At 39.3% G+C, this 15,740-nt stretch overlaps 1 protein-coding gene across 1 annotated transcript in view; it reads left to right on the forward strand.

The window, feature by feature from the left end:
- LOC124625756 (TBC1 domain family member 19) overlaps nt 1-15,740 on the forward strand; it is a 179,099-nt gene that overhangs the window by 94,606 nt on the left and 68,753 nt on the right. Inside the window, exons 8-9 of the mRNA XM_047149199.1 lie at nt 4,787-4,861; nt 8,897-8,959. Coding sequence (XP_047005155.1) covers nt 4,787-4,861; nt 8,897-8,959 — 138 coding nt within the window. The remainder of the gene's footprint in view (nt 1-4,786; nt 4,862-8,896; nt 8,960-15,740) is intronic.

A 15,740-nucleotide genomic window follows, 5' to 3' on the forward strand; every position in this document is an offset into this window, starting at 1 on the left:
GCACCACAGCAGCTGCTGGAGGCTGTGGCATTGAAGGCTTGTCAGGCAGTGCTGATGCAGGCAGAAATTGAGGCTTGAACACCAGCAGCTAGGAGGCACCCAGCAACTGAGGCACCAGCAAGGGTGGAGGCATGGACAGGACAAGTGAGAGGGTGCCCACCTGACCTCAGAATTGACTTTGATGGCACCATCCGGAGAGTGTAGACATGGCATCTGTTCTGACACATGATGGGTATTGGTAACCAGCAGGGGTGCTGACCAAAACCAAACATGCTGACTGCCACCCCTGTGTTGTACAGTGGAACTTGACAGTGGCGAAAAGCAGGTGCAGGAGCTGTAGCAGAGTCCATGTCTGGTGGCCATGGAGAAGCTCAGCAGGGCTACAGGAACCAATAGGAGTCATCCAGTAGGCTGTCAGGAAAAACAGTAATGCTGTCTCAGCAGGAAAATCCTGCAGATATTTTTTCATCTTGGCCTTAAAGGTACAAACCACGCACATGACCTCACTATTTGATTGAGGGTGAAAGGGAAGGGAGCGAACATGGCGAATGCCTGACCACACATTGAAATCACAAAAAGGCTGGGTCAGGAACTGAGGTCCATTGTCAGAAATGAGAGTAACTGGGAGATCATCCACAGAAAATATTTTTGAAAGAGACTGAATAGTAAATTTGATAGTTCCAGGGAGCACCAGGCCATGTATGTAAAATATGAGAATGCATCAATGAAACCCCAGCCAAAACACATTCAGAAATGGACCTGCAAAAGTCACATGGATGCATTCCCAGGGCTGGGTTGCTGAACACCATGGGGGAAACAAAGATTTGGGAGTCACCTGTTGACTAGCGCACTGGGGACATGCAGCCACCAAATGCTCCAGCTCCCGGTCAATGCTGGGCCAGTACACATGTCTGTGAGCCAAGGCTATGGTGTGGGAAACACCACAGTCACTGTCAAGTAACAGCAGTAAGACCTCCTGGAACAAACTCCCAGGAATGACCACCCTGGGAGATGGGCTGCACCATCCGCGGAGAGGAGGAGGACCCCATCTGAGACTGAGATGATGTTGCAAGACAAAATAATTATGTATCAGGTCGGAAGCGTGGTCCTGAGGATGAGATGGCCAGCCCTGCTGAATGAGGTGTATGACCTGCTTGAGGATGGGGTCAGATGCTGTGTCCCTGCCAACTTTGGTACTAGTGATTGGAAGTCATTTACCACTTGGTAGGAGGCAACATCCATATGGAAATGCACGAGCTTGTCTGTATCAAACTTGGGGTTTGGATTGATAGGTGGCCTAAATAAGATGTCCCCACTGGCACAGTGCCCAGTGGGGTGAAAATGAATGTCATAGTGGTTTTTGGAGAGGAACAATCACCAGTGCTGCAACCTGTAGGCCGCCTTATTTGGTACCTTTGTGGATGGACTGAATAACAAAACTAATGGTTGTGCTCCGTAATGAGCTGGGATTTGGTACCATACAAGAAGACGTAAAATTTGGTGACTGCATATGCATTGGTCAGAACTTCTTTTTTGACCTGAAAGTAATGGACTTGTGCTGAACGGAGAGTTCTGGATTTGAACACCAGTGGCTATTCTGAATCGTCTGCATTTTGATGGGCTAGGTCAGCCCCCACACTGTACTACGAAGGTTCTGTAGCCGAAACCAATGGTTTGTTAAAATCAAAAGTAGCTCGACACGGTATCAATCTGCGGCAGTCCTTCAGCATGGAAAATGCCTGGTCGCACACCAGAGACACAGAGACCAGACAAAGGAACCATTCTTGGAGAAAAGAAGGTATAGAGGGCATGCTATGATGGATGCCCTGGGAATGAGCCAGTGGTAATAAGCAATTTAACCAAGAAAGCCTTCAGTGCATGCAATGATGAGGAATGTGGCAGGTCTGTAATGGCCTTGGTTAGACTTGTCAAGGGTTGGGCACCTTGCCATAATATGGTATGGCCCAAATACTCTCAAGATGGTTGGAAAAATTTAGACTTCTGTAGATTGCAATGCAGACCCATGGCCCAAAGTTATTCAAAAAGGGCCCAGAGATTGGGCGAGTGGTCACTCGTAGTACACCCAGTAATGATGATGAAACATTGCATAATAGTGGACACAACCTGTTCCAGAGAATGATGAAGTATTTTGGGGGCAGTTGCCACACCAAACATTGACAGCTAGTATTGATACAGGCTGAAAGGCATATTAGGAACCATGACATACTTGGACTCCTCATCCAAGGGTAACTGGTGATATGTTTCAGAAAGATCAAGTTTCGAGAAGAATTGAGCCTCTTCTAAATGTGTGAACTGTGTGAATAGCTCTTCCAGGTGTGGCAATGGGTATGTGTTGACCACATACTGTGAATTCACAGTGACATTAAAATCACTGAAAGTCACATTTTACCAGTGTGTTTCATCACGTACCAATGGGTGTGGCCCTTTCATTAGAGTAAATAGGAATCTCACCCTAAGAGATGTGAGCTAGACCAACTCTACCTTGACTTGGGATTGGAGGGCTATCAGAATCTGCCAAGCATGAAAAAATCTAGGAGCTGACTGCTTCAAGGTTATGTAGGCTCTTAAGTCTTGGAGCATCCTAGGCCTTCTGCAAAAATATCCTGAAATTCAGAGCACAGAGACTCCAATGATTGATAGCGGCATTTGCAGATACCAACTATATGGAGTCCCTGACTATCGAGCTAAAGACATGAAAAGTATCAAACCAGAAATGGTTTGCTGAGCTAGCATTATGAACAACAATAAAGGTAACATGCTGAGTTACTGATCTAAAGGTAACATCATGTGTGAATTGACCAAGAAAGGGGATTTGCTGTTTACCATACCCCCATAGCCACCTGTTTACAGGCAACAGTAGAGGAGAGCCAAGGTCTATATATGTTTGGGCATTAAGCAGGAAAACTGCTGTGCCGGTGTCCACCTGCAGGTGCAGCTGACATGAGAGTACCAAAACCTTGATAAAAAGCTTGTTAGATGCCTGATCAGGAACCGGTCCTGATGATGACGCTTCCTGGATATCCATATCCATGTTCTCAGCCATTGATTGGGAGACATGTGCTGGGGACACAGTGATTTATCATATTGGGAGTAACAAGACACACACAAGGCAATATAAATTGGCAACTGGAATGCTGTTTATGTGCTGCATGGAAGCCGCCAAATCAGCCAGCTTACACCGCCACCAAATTTTCCTCACTGGATGCAGTGGACGCAGCTGGGCCACCCTACAATGCAGTGACATCACACCGTGCTTTCAGCTGCTGACCAGCTGTGCGTGTGGCCTCATACATCTAGGCAATGGACAACACCTCATCAAGGGAAAGATTTTATAGTTGGAGGACCTCATCTGCAAATGACTCTTCTGACTTGTACACGACAAAATGGCCATGGAGAGTCGAGGCCAAGGCACAATAAGACCGATGGGGCTATATCTTGCATTGGCAGAATTCAACCACAGCAGCCATAATGTGCATGCCTTGGCAATAATAAGAAGAAAATAATGAGTGTATGCTGTCAAAAGGAGCTGGCCAGAGTGGCCGAGCTGTTCTAGGCACTACAGTCTGGAACCACACAACCGCTACGGTCGCAGGTTCGAATCCTGCCTCGGGCATGGATGTGTGTGATGTCCTTAGGTTAGTTAGATTTAAGTAGTTCTAAGTTCTAGGGGACTGATGACCACAGCAGTTAAGTCCCATAGTGCTCAGAGCCATTTTTTTGTTGTCAAAAGACAACCAAGAAGATTCCTTTACTGGGGCCAACTGGCTCAACATCCGATACAAAGCAAGAAAAATCCATGACAAAAACAGTGCACAACATATCTCTGCATCTGTCACGTGGTAAGCAAAGAAACTTTGTCATAGATATTGTTCATATGCAATCTTCCCCCACCTCATTAAATGGTGTGAATGGAAGTGGAAACATAACCAGAGATGAAGGTGGTAAGAGCAATGCCGACACAGCCAGTTGCTTGAATGTAGAAAGTTCCATCTGCTGTTGCACCAATGTTTGAAGCAGAGCTTCCATGTCACAACAAGAAAAATGTCACAGCCCAATGCAAAAAGCAACTGCACAATGAAACATTTGAAAAATGACCCTACTAAAATGAAAAAAGTTAAATTAGTAAGGGCATTACTAAGGCCTTCCTCATTAAATGGAACTGATGTTCCAACCAACCATCCATGGGGTAAATAGTTCAGTAACATAAATGACCAGTGTCATTAATTTCTGCAAATTATTTGTCTGGGACTAACGTGAATATGTTTTAGAAGTGACTCTGGTAAACATATGCTGTCACTGGTCAGTATTGTTACAAATGATTCTGTCTCTTGCCTTATTCTTGGTCTTGTATGGAAAGAAAAGCCAATAATAAATCCTTGTTATGTATTATAACAGTGTGTAAATAAATGTAAGAGTACATGTGCATTGAATGAAATCCCAAGGTATCAAATGTTTGATACACTCACAGCTCTTTCCCAAAACACAGATAAGAACTCAGAATTGAAGTGAAATGTTTCCACACAACAAATAATACTATGATTATTTTCACCAAAAATATATGTTTTTACTATTGTATTAAGAATAATATTATCACTGCCATTCCTCTTTATATAACCTGATTTTATTTATTTATTTGTTGTGTATACAATGTTTCCCTCTTGAATATTTGATTCTGCTAGCCTCTTAGGTAGTTTTTAGTTGGTTAGCTGCAACTATATCTTTTGTACGAAGCCTGGTTGCTAATAGCACTTTATTTGTGTTTCAGCATCATGATTATTTCAATGAGTTGAAGTACTATGTACTTCAGTATGATCTTCTGGTAGATAAACTCATTATTAAGGTATGTACCTGCTACACAGATTAATCTTGATAATAATCAAATAGCAAAATATGAGAGCATAGATGTTAGCAAGTTTCAAAAGTTATGTTGATTATGGTCTGGTATGTTAGTTAATGATCCAAAATATATTTTATGAAATACTAAAATGTACAGTAGTATTAATGACCCATAAAAACAATAGCAACTGAATAAGTTCTTATTATAAAACAATCTTCATCTTTAAAGTTTTTCAGTTTTTATTAGTGACAAAGACCCAAATTAAAAGTAACATACCACAGCTCATTTATCAGTGGCTCACTACGGTACAACAAATTTCCAGAATTTTTAAGTGCTCATACAGGGGATGCTTTTGAAACAAAATTAAAATCTTTTCTTGTAAATAAATGTCTGTATTCACTGAAAGAAATCTAAACTATTCAAAGTAACTGCTTTAGGCCATGAAAACAAGTTGTTGCTTGGTGGCAAAAACCACAAGCTATTATAGTATGCAGTGATTTGTAAGCGGTGAAAGAAGGTATAAAAGTAATTGTTGAAAGCTGAACAACAAAATTGTAAGTCAGAAACAGACATGAATATTTGCAAATAAGCATAGAAACTATTACCTTACTATGCAATCCATAATTTGTCAGAACACTAATTTATATAAATTCAAATTTATTAATTTTTGTAGATAATATGATACATATCAAATTTTTGTACATACATGTGATATGTTTTAACCTTGTATATGTTTGTCAAAGTCATTATCTGATGACTTTGTACAAAAAGAAATGTAAACAAACCAGTCTCTGCTAGCTTTCATATGTACTCCCATGTTAAGAAAGCCATATTCACCTTTTTTTATTAATATGTGCTGGGGATGGGTTGGTTGGTTGGTTGGTTGGTTTGGGTATAAAGGGACCAAATTACAAAGTCATCAGTCCCATGATGGGATAACTAATAAATATTGTCATTTTTCTTTATTATCTGTGAAGTTACCACAGTTTCACATTGTGTGCATCATAAATTTTATAGTTGATCCTAAACTGTCAATGATTCTAATAGAGTTCTCCATAACATATCATGTCAATAACATGTACTACATGACAAAACTGAACTCAGCATTGGAAATATTTCATTCCTCCGTCTTTGTGGTTGGTACACTACATAACAAAACTGAACTCAGAATTGAAAATATTTCATTCCTTCATCTTTGTACTTGGTACACCATCCACCTAAAAGTTACATGGCTTCTCAATTACTGCATCTCTTTGTGAAACAAGTAGACTGATAACAAGCTCCAAGCAAACCATAACACACACAGCAAAGCTAATAGCTACAAAAACTTGTACAGAGTGAAAGTTTCAGTATGGGGAGAGAGTGGCATTAAATACAACAGTAAACATTAATGACTTTTGGAGCTAACAATAAAAGCAATATGAAATAAATTAGGAGGCTTAGTGGAACACTCAATCTTTCCATCAAATTCTCACTCTGACACATTCACTTAGCATCACAATTGGGGAACAAATGGTGCCACTTATTCTAACACAATGTGTTGTAATAAAACTGCATGTAAAGGAAACTATTCAATCAATGAATTCTAGATGACACTGCTTTTTCAAAGATTGAAGTAAATTTCAGCTTTACAGTGTTTCATGAAGGAATAATGGTATGCAAAATGCAAATCTTGAATGACAGCCAAAGAAGAACTATGTGATACTGAACATTGTGGGAGTCCATTTCATGATTAAAATTGAGCACAGACTGATTACTGTTAAAATTCAACTGGATTTTGGTATTAGTTATACAAACACACACATCATACAAAAGTCATGGGATACCTCTTTATATTGTGTTGGACCTTTGCTTTCCCGGCATATGGAGCAGCTAGATGTGGCATGAACTCAACAATTCTTTGGAAGCCCTGTGCAAAAATATTGAGCCATGCTGCCTTTATAGACATTCATAGTTGTGAAAGTGTTGCCAGTGCAGGATTTTGATTATGTCCCATAAATGTTCAGTGGGATTCATGTTGGGTGATCTGGGTGGGCAAATCATTCACTCGAATGGTCCAGAATGGTCGTCAAACCAACTGTGAACAATTGTCGCCTGGTGACATGGCGCATTATGGTCCATAAAAATTCCATCACTGTTTAGCAACATTAAGCCTGTGAATGGCTGTAAATGGTCTCTAAGAAGCCAGATATAACCATTTACAGTCAACAACTGGTTCAGTTGGACCAGAGGACCCAGTCCATTCCATGTCAACATAGCCCACATCGTAGTGGAGCCACCACCAGCTTGCACAGTGCCTTTTTGACAACACGGGTCCATGGTTTTGTGGAGTCTGTGACACGTTCAGACCCTACTACCAGCTCTTACCAACTGAAATCTCGATTCATCTGACAAGGGCTTAGTTTTACAGTCATCCAGGGTCCAACCAATGTGGTGGCAGGCCCATGAGTCTTGATGTAGGTGATGTCATCCTGTTAGCAAATGCACTCATTTTGATCATCTGCTGCCATAGCCCATTAACATCTAATTTTGCCACAGTCCCGTAACAGATACTTTCATCATATGTCCTACATTGATTTCTGCTGTTACTGCATTCAGTGTTGCTTGTCTGTTAGTACTGGCCACTCTATGGATATGCCACTGCTCTTGTTCATTAAGAGAAAGCTGTCAGCCACTGTGTTGTCTGCGAGGAGAAGTAATGGCTGATATTTGATATTTTTGGCACATCTTGTCACTTTGGATCTCAGAATATTGAATTTCCTAATGATTTCCAAAATGTAATGTCCCATGTATCTAGCTGCAACTAATATTCTGTGTTCAAAGTCTGTTAATTCTTGTCGTGTAGCCACAATCACATCAGAAACCTTTTCACATGAATCACCTGAATAAAAATGTCAGCTCTGCCATTTCACTGCCCTTCTGTACCTTGTATATTTGATGCTACCAGAATCTGTATATCTGCATATCACTGTCCCATGACATCTGTCACCTCAGCATGAGATCAGAAACAAGCTCGGGTTTGAAAGTAAAATTTGTCAAATGAGTTTCGAGGATGCTGAGCAGTGAATGATTAAAATGAGTTATTTGTTTCTATGTGAATAATGTTAGAATATAACATACTAAATGAAGGAAGGTATTGCACAGTATTCAGAATGAAACTAGAGTATAATGAAGAAAACACAGAAATCTGTGATTTATGTATAGAGGCAGACATCAATTGTAGCCATCCAGGACATGTGCTTCAAGCCTCTGAACAAAAGAAAATCCACTAAATCTATGCAGAATGTTCTTGAGGATGAAGATCTATGAAAAGATCTAAAATAATTTTCTTTGACAAGATGAAGGAGAATATGAAAATCATACACATAAGGAACTGAAAATTAAGCATTGTAAAATTGGAAACTAAGGACAATCACGAAATGTGAAGGTGGTTAAAAAATAACAGGCTGTCAAGGAAGCATCAAACAGTGGTGATTTCTTTTGGAAACCTTCAATAAGGATAATGAAGGCTCTAGCAACCACCCATACAGTTTCTGAACTATATTTGATTGATATATCATGTGAAGAGACTTCAGGTTGCATTTGTTATCAGCTTTAAGGTATTTCTTGTTTCTTCCAAGACTTAATTTAGGATGAGATGTATATAACGGCTGCAGGTATACATTTTGTAGATTATTTCCTGAAGCAGCATTTGTATTTTTCCTTGCACATCACAGTTGTTAAGCATGGCTATTCAGTGATGAACTCAGTAGCTTTCACAACTCTGTTGCTCAATAATGGATAAATGATACAATTTCCTCTTTGATTGACATCATACAATGAGCAGTCACATTTTGAACTAATAACATCAGATTACTTGACAATGGCACTGTACTTTCAGTTTTCATTGAAGTTGTCTTGTACCACACATCTACTGCCTCTTTTTGATATTTAAGATAGTAATTTTCTTGTCTCATAGATTCTGGTTATGCTTCAGATATTCTACAAATGTAACAGCACTCACTTTTTCTCTGTAACAAGACTTGTTTTGTGTTTCAGGATGTTCAACTGACTGCTTCAAATGATGACCAGTATTTTGTTTATGAAGATGTTCTCTATCAGGTATTGTTTGCACATAAATTTATAGTATCTTTTTATCTGTTTCTTCAGTTGTCAAGCTTGATTTTCCCCATTGACTGTTGTAGCACAACTTTAAAGTAGTAGATGTCTTATGTTAACTACATTTGGAACAACTACCAGCCATAGCTGTATGTAGATTTTTGCTGGGGTGTGGAGCTGAGCAGGCATTTTGAAGCTTCAGCCCAACAAAATGATTGAGATGCCAAACACATATATTTAATTTCTACTTTAATTTGTACTATGTTTTAATAGAGTCCCAATTTCTGCTTTACATATCCACTGAACAGACAAATTTTATGAATCCAAAATAAAATTTTCAAATACATTAAGTGTAATCACAATTCAAAATATGAACAACTATCAGCTGTATAATGGAATGACGACAATGAAAATTTGTGTCGGACTGGGACTCAAACCCAGATTTCCTGCTTATCACGAACAGTAACCTTTCCATTTTGTTATCAATGCATGATGCATGGCAAGACCCAACCTTCCATACATCATCAGCCATGCATCTACAACCTGCACTCATACATCCATTATGTTTATTCCCTTATAAGTGAAACATATTACTTGAAAGTCATTTGTGTGGTGTCGGCAGATATTGCAGTGTCTTTGTTATTCTCAATCATAACCCAAAGTTCCCTTCAGACATGCATGCTTATCCAAAGGAACAGGCACTGCAGTGATTGCAGCAGTTATGAAATACATTAAGTGTAATTGCAATTCTGAATATGGTAACCATCAGCTGTAGAATGGAATGATGATAATGAAAATTTGTGCTAGACCAGTACTTGAAGCAGGATTTCCCACTTATTGTGAGTGGTCGTCTTACCATTTGGCCATCTGTGTGTGACTCCCAACCAAACCCAAATTTCTGTACGTCATTAACCATGCATCTGCAACCCATACTCGTACGTCATGCATGTCCAAAGGAACTTTGGGTCATAGTTCAGAATGACACAGGAATTGCAATATCATATTTATCTGTCAACACTGGGTAAACAGCTTTCAGGTAATATGTTTCACCTGTATGGGAATATACAAGGATTGACTGAAAAGTAATGCCTCCACCTTTGTAACTTTTCAGCAGTTGGCAGCATTGGTATGCGGCAGGTACTGGCTTGTTCTGTAGCCTCTTCTCTACAGCTCCAGTTGGCAGGAAGCCTTGGCATTGAACGGTTGTTTTGTTACAGTGTAAAGTATGTAACCCTGCACAGACAGTCAGGCAATGCGATTTAAGCAATGTGCAGTCACTGAATTCTTGACAGCAGAAGGTGTCACCCCAAAGCATATTCATCAGAGAATGAAAGCAGTTTATGGTGATTGTGTTGATTTGAGTACTGTGTGGTGTTGGGTGAATAAGTTTAAAGATGTTGAGGTGGGAACAACTGACCTGCATGACAAACAAAGAGTTGGACATCCTGTGATAGCAACCACCGAGTTTCACAAGCAAAATGTTGTCAGATTGATTCAGGCTGATGGTTGTACCACTCAGAGAGAAATTGCAAGCACAATCAGCATTTCATAAGAACATGTGGGTTACATTATTGCTTTGATTGTCTATTGGAAGATCTGTGCACTATGGGTACCCCGGATGCTGACTCCTGAAATGACAGCACACAGACACGAAATTTGTCAGGAACTCCTCTTGCATTACAAGAATGAAGGTGACGCCTTTCTCCATTCAATTGTGACAGGAGACAAAACATGGGTATCCCATTATGACCCGGAGATGAAACATCAGGCTATGGAATATCGACACAAAGATTTGTCCCAGAAAAAGAAATTCAAGACGCAGCCCTCAGCTGGAAAAATCACAGCGACAGTGTTCTGGGACACAGATGGTGTTATCCATGTTGGTTTCCTTGATTCTGGAACAACAATAAATTCAGACTGTTACATCACAATTCTGTGACCTCTGAAACAATGGCTGACAAGGATCCAAAATGAAAAGGGAAATGTTTTCCTGCAGCATGACAATGCCAAACCAGACACTTTGCACGCCACCACTGCAGAACTTCAGAGACTGAATCTCACCACTGTACGGCATCCTCCATATGGTCCAGATTTGGCACCGTCTGACTTCCATCAGTTCCTGATAGTGAAAGATGATCTTTGGCGACATCATTATGCTTCTGATGAACACGTTGAGAGAACTGTGAGACTGTGGTTGCAGAAACAGAGTGTCGACTTCTTCTGTGACAGCTTCAGAAAACTTGTTCATCGTTGGCAGTAATGTATCCTATTGGCTGGTGATTATGTGGAAAACTAAATATTGGTAATTAAAGATCACATTCTAAGGATTGTTTCTGCATTTGATTTATTAAAATATTCCCATCCAAACTCAATTAACGAAGGTGGAAGCATTACTTTTCATTCGACCCTTACACATAATGGAAATCCTGTTTCAAGTCCTGGTCCGGCACAAACTTTCGCTGTCATCATTTAATTATACAGCTGGTGGTTGCCCATATTTGCAATTTGGATTACACTTAATGTAGTTCATAACAATTGTAGTCACCGCAATGTCTGTTCTTTTAGATGTGTGTGCATATCCAAAGGAGCTTTGGGCTGTAATTCAGAATAACACAGGCACTGCAATATCGTAAAATTGCAAAATTCGAAGAGAGAAAGCAATAATATCCTCATTCATGCATTAAATCTTTATAGATACCAACAATAATCAAAGCTAGAACTATACCTATAGGCATGGTATTTGTATTCTATGTAACAGTAAAACAAATGGAAATAAAATAAATTAGCTAATGTTTACTGTGTCTCAGAGAAACATAAGTCATAGTTAGTCCTGATAGATCTCAAAGTGCATATAAAGGGAAAGAATTGCCTACCAGATTCCAATAAAACAGTGGTTAGAAAATCTGCCACTCTGATGGGTGCACAGGATTGCTACACAGGAAGTATACATATAAGGTTCACCACCTGTTTGTGAAAATACAATGGGAGGTTGATAAGTACTGTACTAGTCTTTCTAAGGAATTGTAATGCTGAGTAGATTCATAGCAACCAAAATGATTGGTATAGCACAGGTTATATACATGTGAAAAAAAAGCAACAACAACCTTATTAGACTTATGTTACTGTACATGATACCTGACTTTAAGAATTCTGTATAGTATGAAGCCCAATCAAAACCTATAAACGTTGTGTCATGGAATAATATACAATGTGGCCATGTTCCTGGAGCATCTCGCTTAAAATGCTTTCTATAAAGGGACTGTGCTGTACAAATTACTGATCAGTCAGGTATCACCTATCTGATAAGTGACATATTCAGGCAAATGAGTGGGCCAGAGAAGCAGCAGTACCAGTCATTCTTTGAAGGAACCTTGCATGTTCCTTACCACAGGTGGTTGAGTAATGACCTGCTGCAATATATCATGTAAAATTGCCCAAAAGAGGCACAGTATGTCATGCTCTAAAACAGCCTAGATGTAATGATTGTTGTTAAAATTACTCTCAATATGCAGGAGCCAGGATCGTATGTTGTATTAAATAGTGCCAGAAATTGGAATTTATCTGCTGTATCACTTAATAATGCAAGTGGTAAGATGTGGTCACCACAGAAATATCTAACAATTGTGACCATCTCCACAGATTTAGATGAAACAGTGCTCATTACAGTGTGAGATGTTCGTGGTTTCTGAACAATGAGAGCTGACACTGTGGTAAGCAGGTCACTGGTAAATTCCCGAAAAAATTGTTTTGAACCATCAGTACATCACACTCCACATACACTGCAGTATTGCTACAAAAAGCCAGCACTATTTACAAAGCTGTACATTCCATTATGACCATGCAGACAACATTGTAATCATTTCATGCTGTGCTCATATTTTATTCTGAAACAATCTCTCATCATTATCCACTTGTCCCACATACTGATTATTGTTTTGATGACTGAAATTTCATGGTATGACTGTCTCATTTCCTGATGACATCAGTTCTGCCCAGTTTACATTAACTCACATGTTGATATTGCTCCTTTGGATGTAATCAGGATATACTGACACTCTCTTTCATATCTGATAGCTCTTTACTGGTTGAGTGTAGGGTAATTATGAGCTTTTTGGTCACACAAGAGAAGGCTTGGATGGGTCCACATGCACATCATCTCCCAGCAATTACTCATAGCTCTGAAGCAGTTCTTCATATTTTTTGAGGTTGTATTCATTATGGGCATTTGCAAGTTCCACAAAATTTAGGATATTTGACTTCTGTAATGTTTACCATATGACTAACCAGCAATGGTTGCTTCTTCCTGTTAATGTATAACTTGACTCATTCCACAGCCATGAAGGCTCTCCTTCATTATGCAGTCAACGGCACACAGTGTGTGAATGAATGAATGCATGAATGATCATGCCATTCACAGAACCCCAACATCTATACCTTGATCAAAATAACAAAGTGACTGACAGTTGAGCTTATGAGGGAGTGATGTTGTTGGTTCTTGCTTGTCCTTGCATACAAAACAGTGTGACAGAAGCAGCTGGTCATCTTCATTCTGGATTCATTCACATGCTGCCCATTGACATGCATTGTTGGGTTTACTTAGCAGGGTGATAGTACTCTTATCACATTTCTCCTCCCTTTTGTGACTAATTTAGGATATTTAGTCATTAAAATAAATATGCCATACAGAAAAACAATGCAAACAATGAATCACGAGTATTACACTATCAGCCACAGGCATTGTGTGAAATTGTTCACCAGCTTAGCTGGGTGTTTGCCTACCATTCAGCGGGCCCCAGGTTTGATTCCTGGCTGGGTTAAAGATTTTCTCTGCTCGTGAACTGGGTGTTGTATTGTCCTCATGTTCATTTCACCATCATCTACACACAAGTCGCCCAGTGTGGAGTCACCTGAAATAAGACTTGCACCTTGGCAGCTGAACTTCCCTGGATGGATCTCTTGGCCATCAGTCCACATGATCATTTCATTTTGTTGTGTGAAAACTACAGTGAACAGAACCAAAGCCATGACTGTGCTCTTTCTTCTGCTTGGTTGTGGTTGTTGCTATGGAGTCTATCTTGTTAACAACTAGTTGACAATAATTTTGTTATTCTATTCCATCTATAACGGATTACTTGAACATTAAAATGTGAAACTATTATGTAAATTAATATGCTACCACTACATCAGATTAACATTATTTCTTATATAAACATCCGGAACATCAAGACTTTTGTTCACAATATACTGATAGCTTTATGGTGATGCAGGTAAATTGTGGGTGGAATATGTACAGAGAAGTGACTAAAGGTACCCACACCACATACAGAGAAGTTGATGGGTGGTGGATAGTTACATAAACAAGTACTTTAGTGCTCAAAGTTACATCTTCAGAGCATCAAAAAAGCACATACTTTTGATGTTTGATATCCATTGCAGCAGTAATACACTAATGTCAGCATCATTTCTTATTTGGAAATCACAATTTGCCACCAGTAACAGGTGAAAACATAGACTCATGCATAAACTTGATAAACATAGAAATCATGTGAATAATTTATTTCCACATGTGCAGCTACATTAGAAGCATAACAAATGAATTCTATCAAAAGACTGTTTTTAAAATCTACTCTGTGTATTATATCCATGAATGCTGGAAGTACATCAGCAGCCAAAGAACAACAGTTACACAATGAGTGCAGAAGATAATGAATGTGATATATTGTGCATTCAAGAAAAAACACAAAGATGCCTTACAGTGATATCTAAAAATTCCAGGAATGTTTCCAGTGACTGAAAACCACCTAGTCAGTAATGAAATGCTTCCTTAATGTAGCTCAGTATGGAAATGCTTCCTTAACATAGCTAGACCTTTTTTAAAGCTGTATTTACCATGAGGAAACAAATGGCATTGAGATCGTGTCTGTAGAACTCAGCAACATTATAGTTGCATCCTTTTATCAACTTGCAAATGATGAGCTATGCTTCACTCCACATGCATATTTTAATTGAAAGAATAGCTCTGTTGTGATGGGTAATTTTAACTGCCACTGTACCTTATATTTGGGATGACAAAAATGGAGAGTCTCTGTTATCTTCAGCTAAAATCCAAATCCTATTCCCTATTCATGACCATGAGTTGTCACCTTCAGAGAATTTATAAACCATATTTACTCTTTGCAAGACACTACTTAGATTTCTTAATATATATTTTTATTATTTTTTATTTGCAACATTTGTTTTGGCTACTGCTATCACCAGACCAAAACTGAGAGCTTATAAAACCATGTTTTGTATTAATATCAATAAAACCAATGCCCTGTAATGATGTAAACCTAATGCAAGAGGGCTTGTTATCATAAGGGAGCTCCTTGGCAAAATTTGCTGTTGCGACACCTGCTTAAGATGCCTCAAGCTACCTCTCAATCAGGACCAGCTGGTTACTAAACCCAGGATCATTTTGAAACATGGCATACAAGACACTTGACCAGGGACGCACAACAAACCAACTTTGGTGCATACAAATACTGGGCATCTGGCCAGGCTCCTCATCATGTCGGCGGGTTGTCGAGTTGGCATCTGCTGTAGTGTTGGCTTCTACTGTGATGGCGCTAATGCTCCACTGTCATTCTAAGAGGAACAGAAACAGCAGTCAAGATGGCACCAAGTGTAAATTGCGAGTATGTTAGTTCCCAGGATAAATGCAATAGAAATAACAAAAAATGCGAATCATGTAACAAATTTGATATATATTGTGATCATGAGTGTATTGCATGTTTCATTATAA

The sequence above is a fragment of the Schistocerca americana genome, chromosome 1, assembly GCF_021461395.2.
Source record: "Schistocerca americana isolate TAMUIC-IGC-003095 chromosome 1, iqSchAmer2.1, whole genome shotgun sequence".
Taxonomy (NCBI): domain Eukaryota; kingdom Metazoa; phylum Arthropoda; class Insecta; order Orthoptera; family Acrididae; genus Schistocerca; species Schistocerca americana.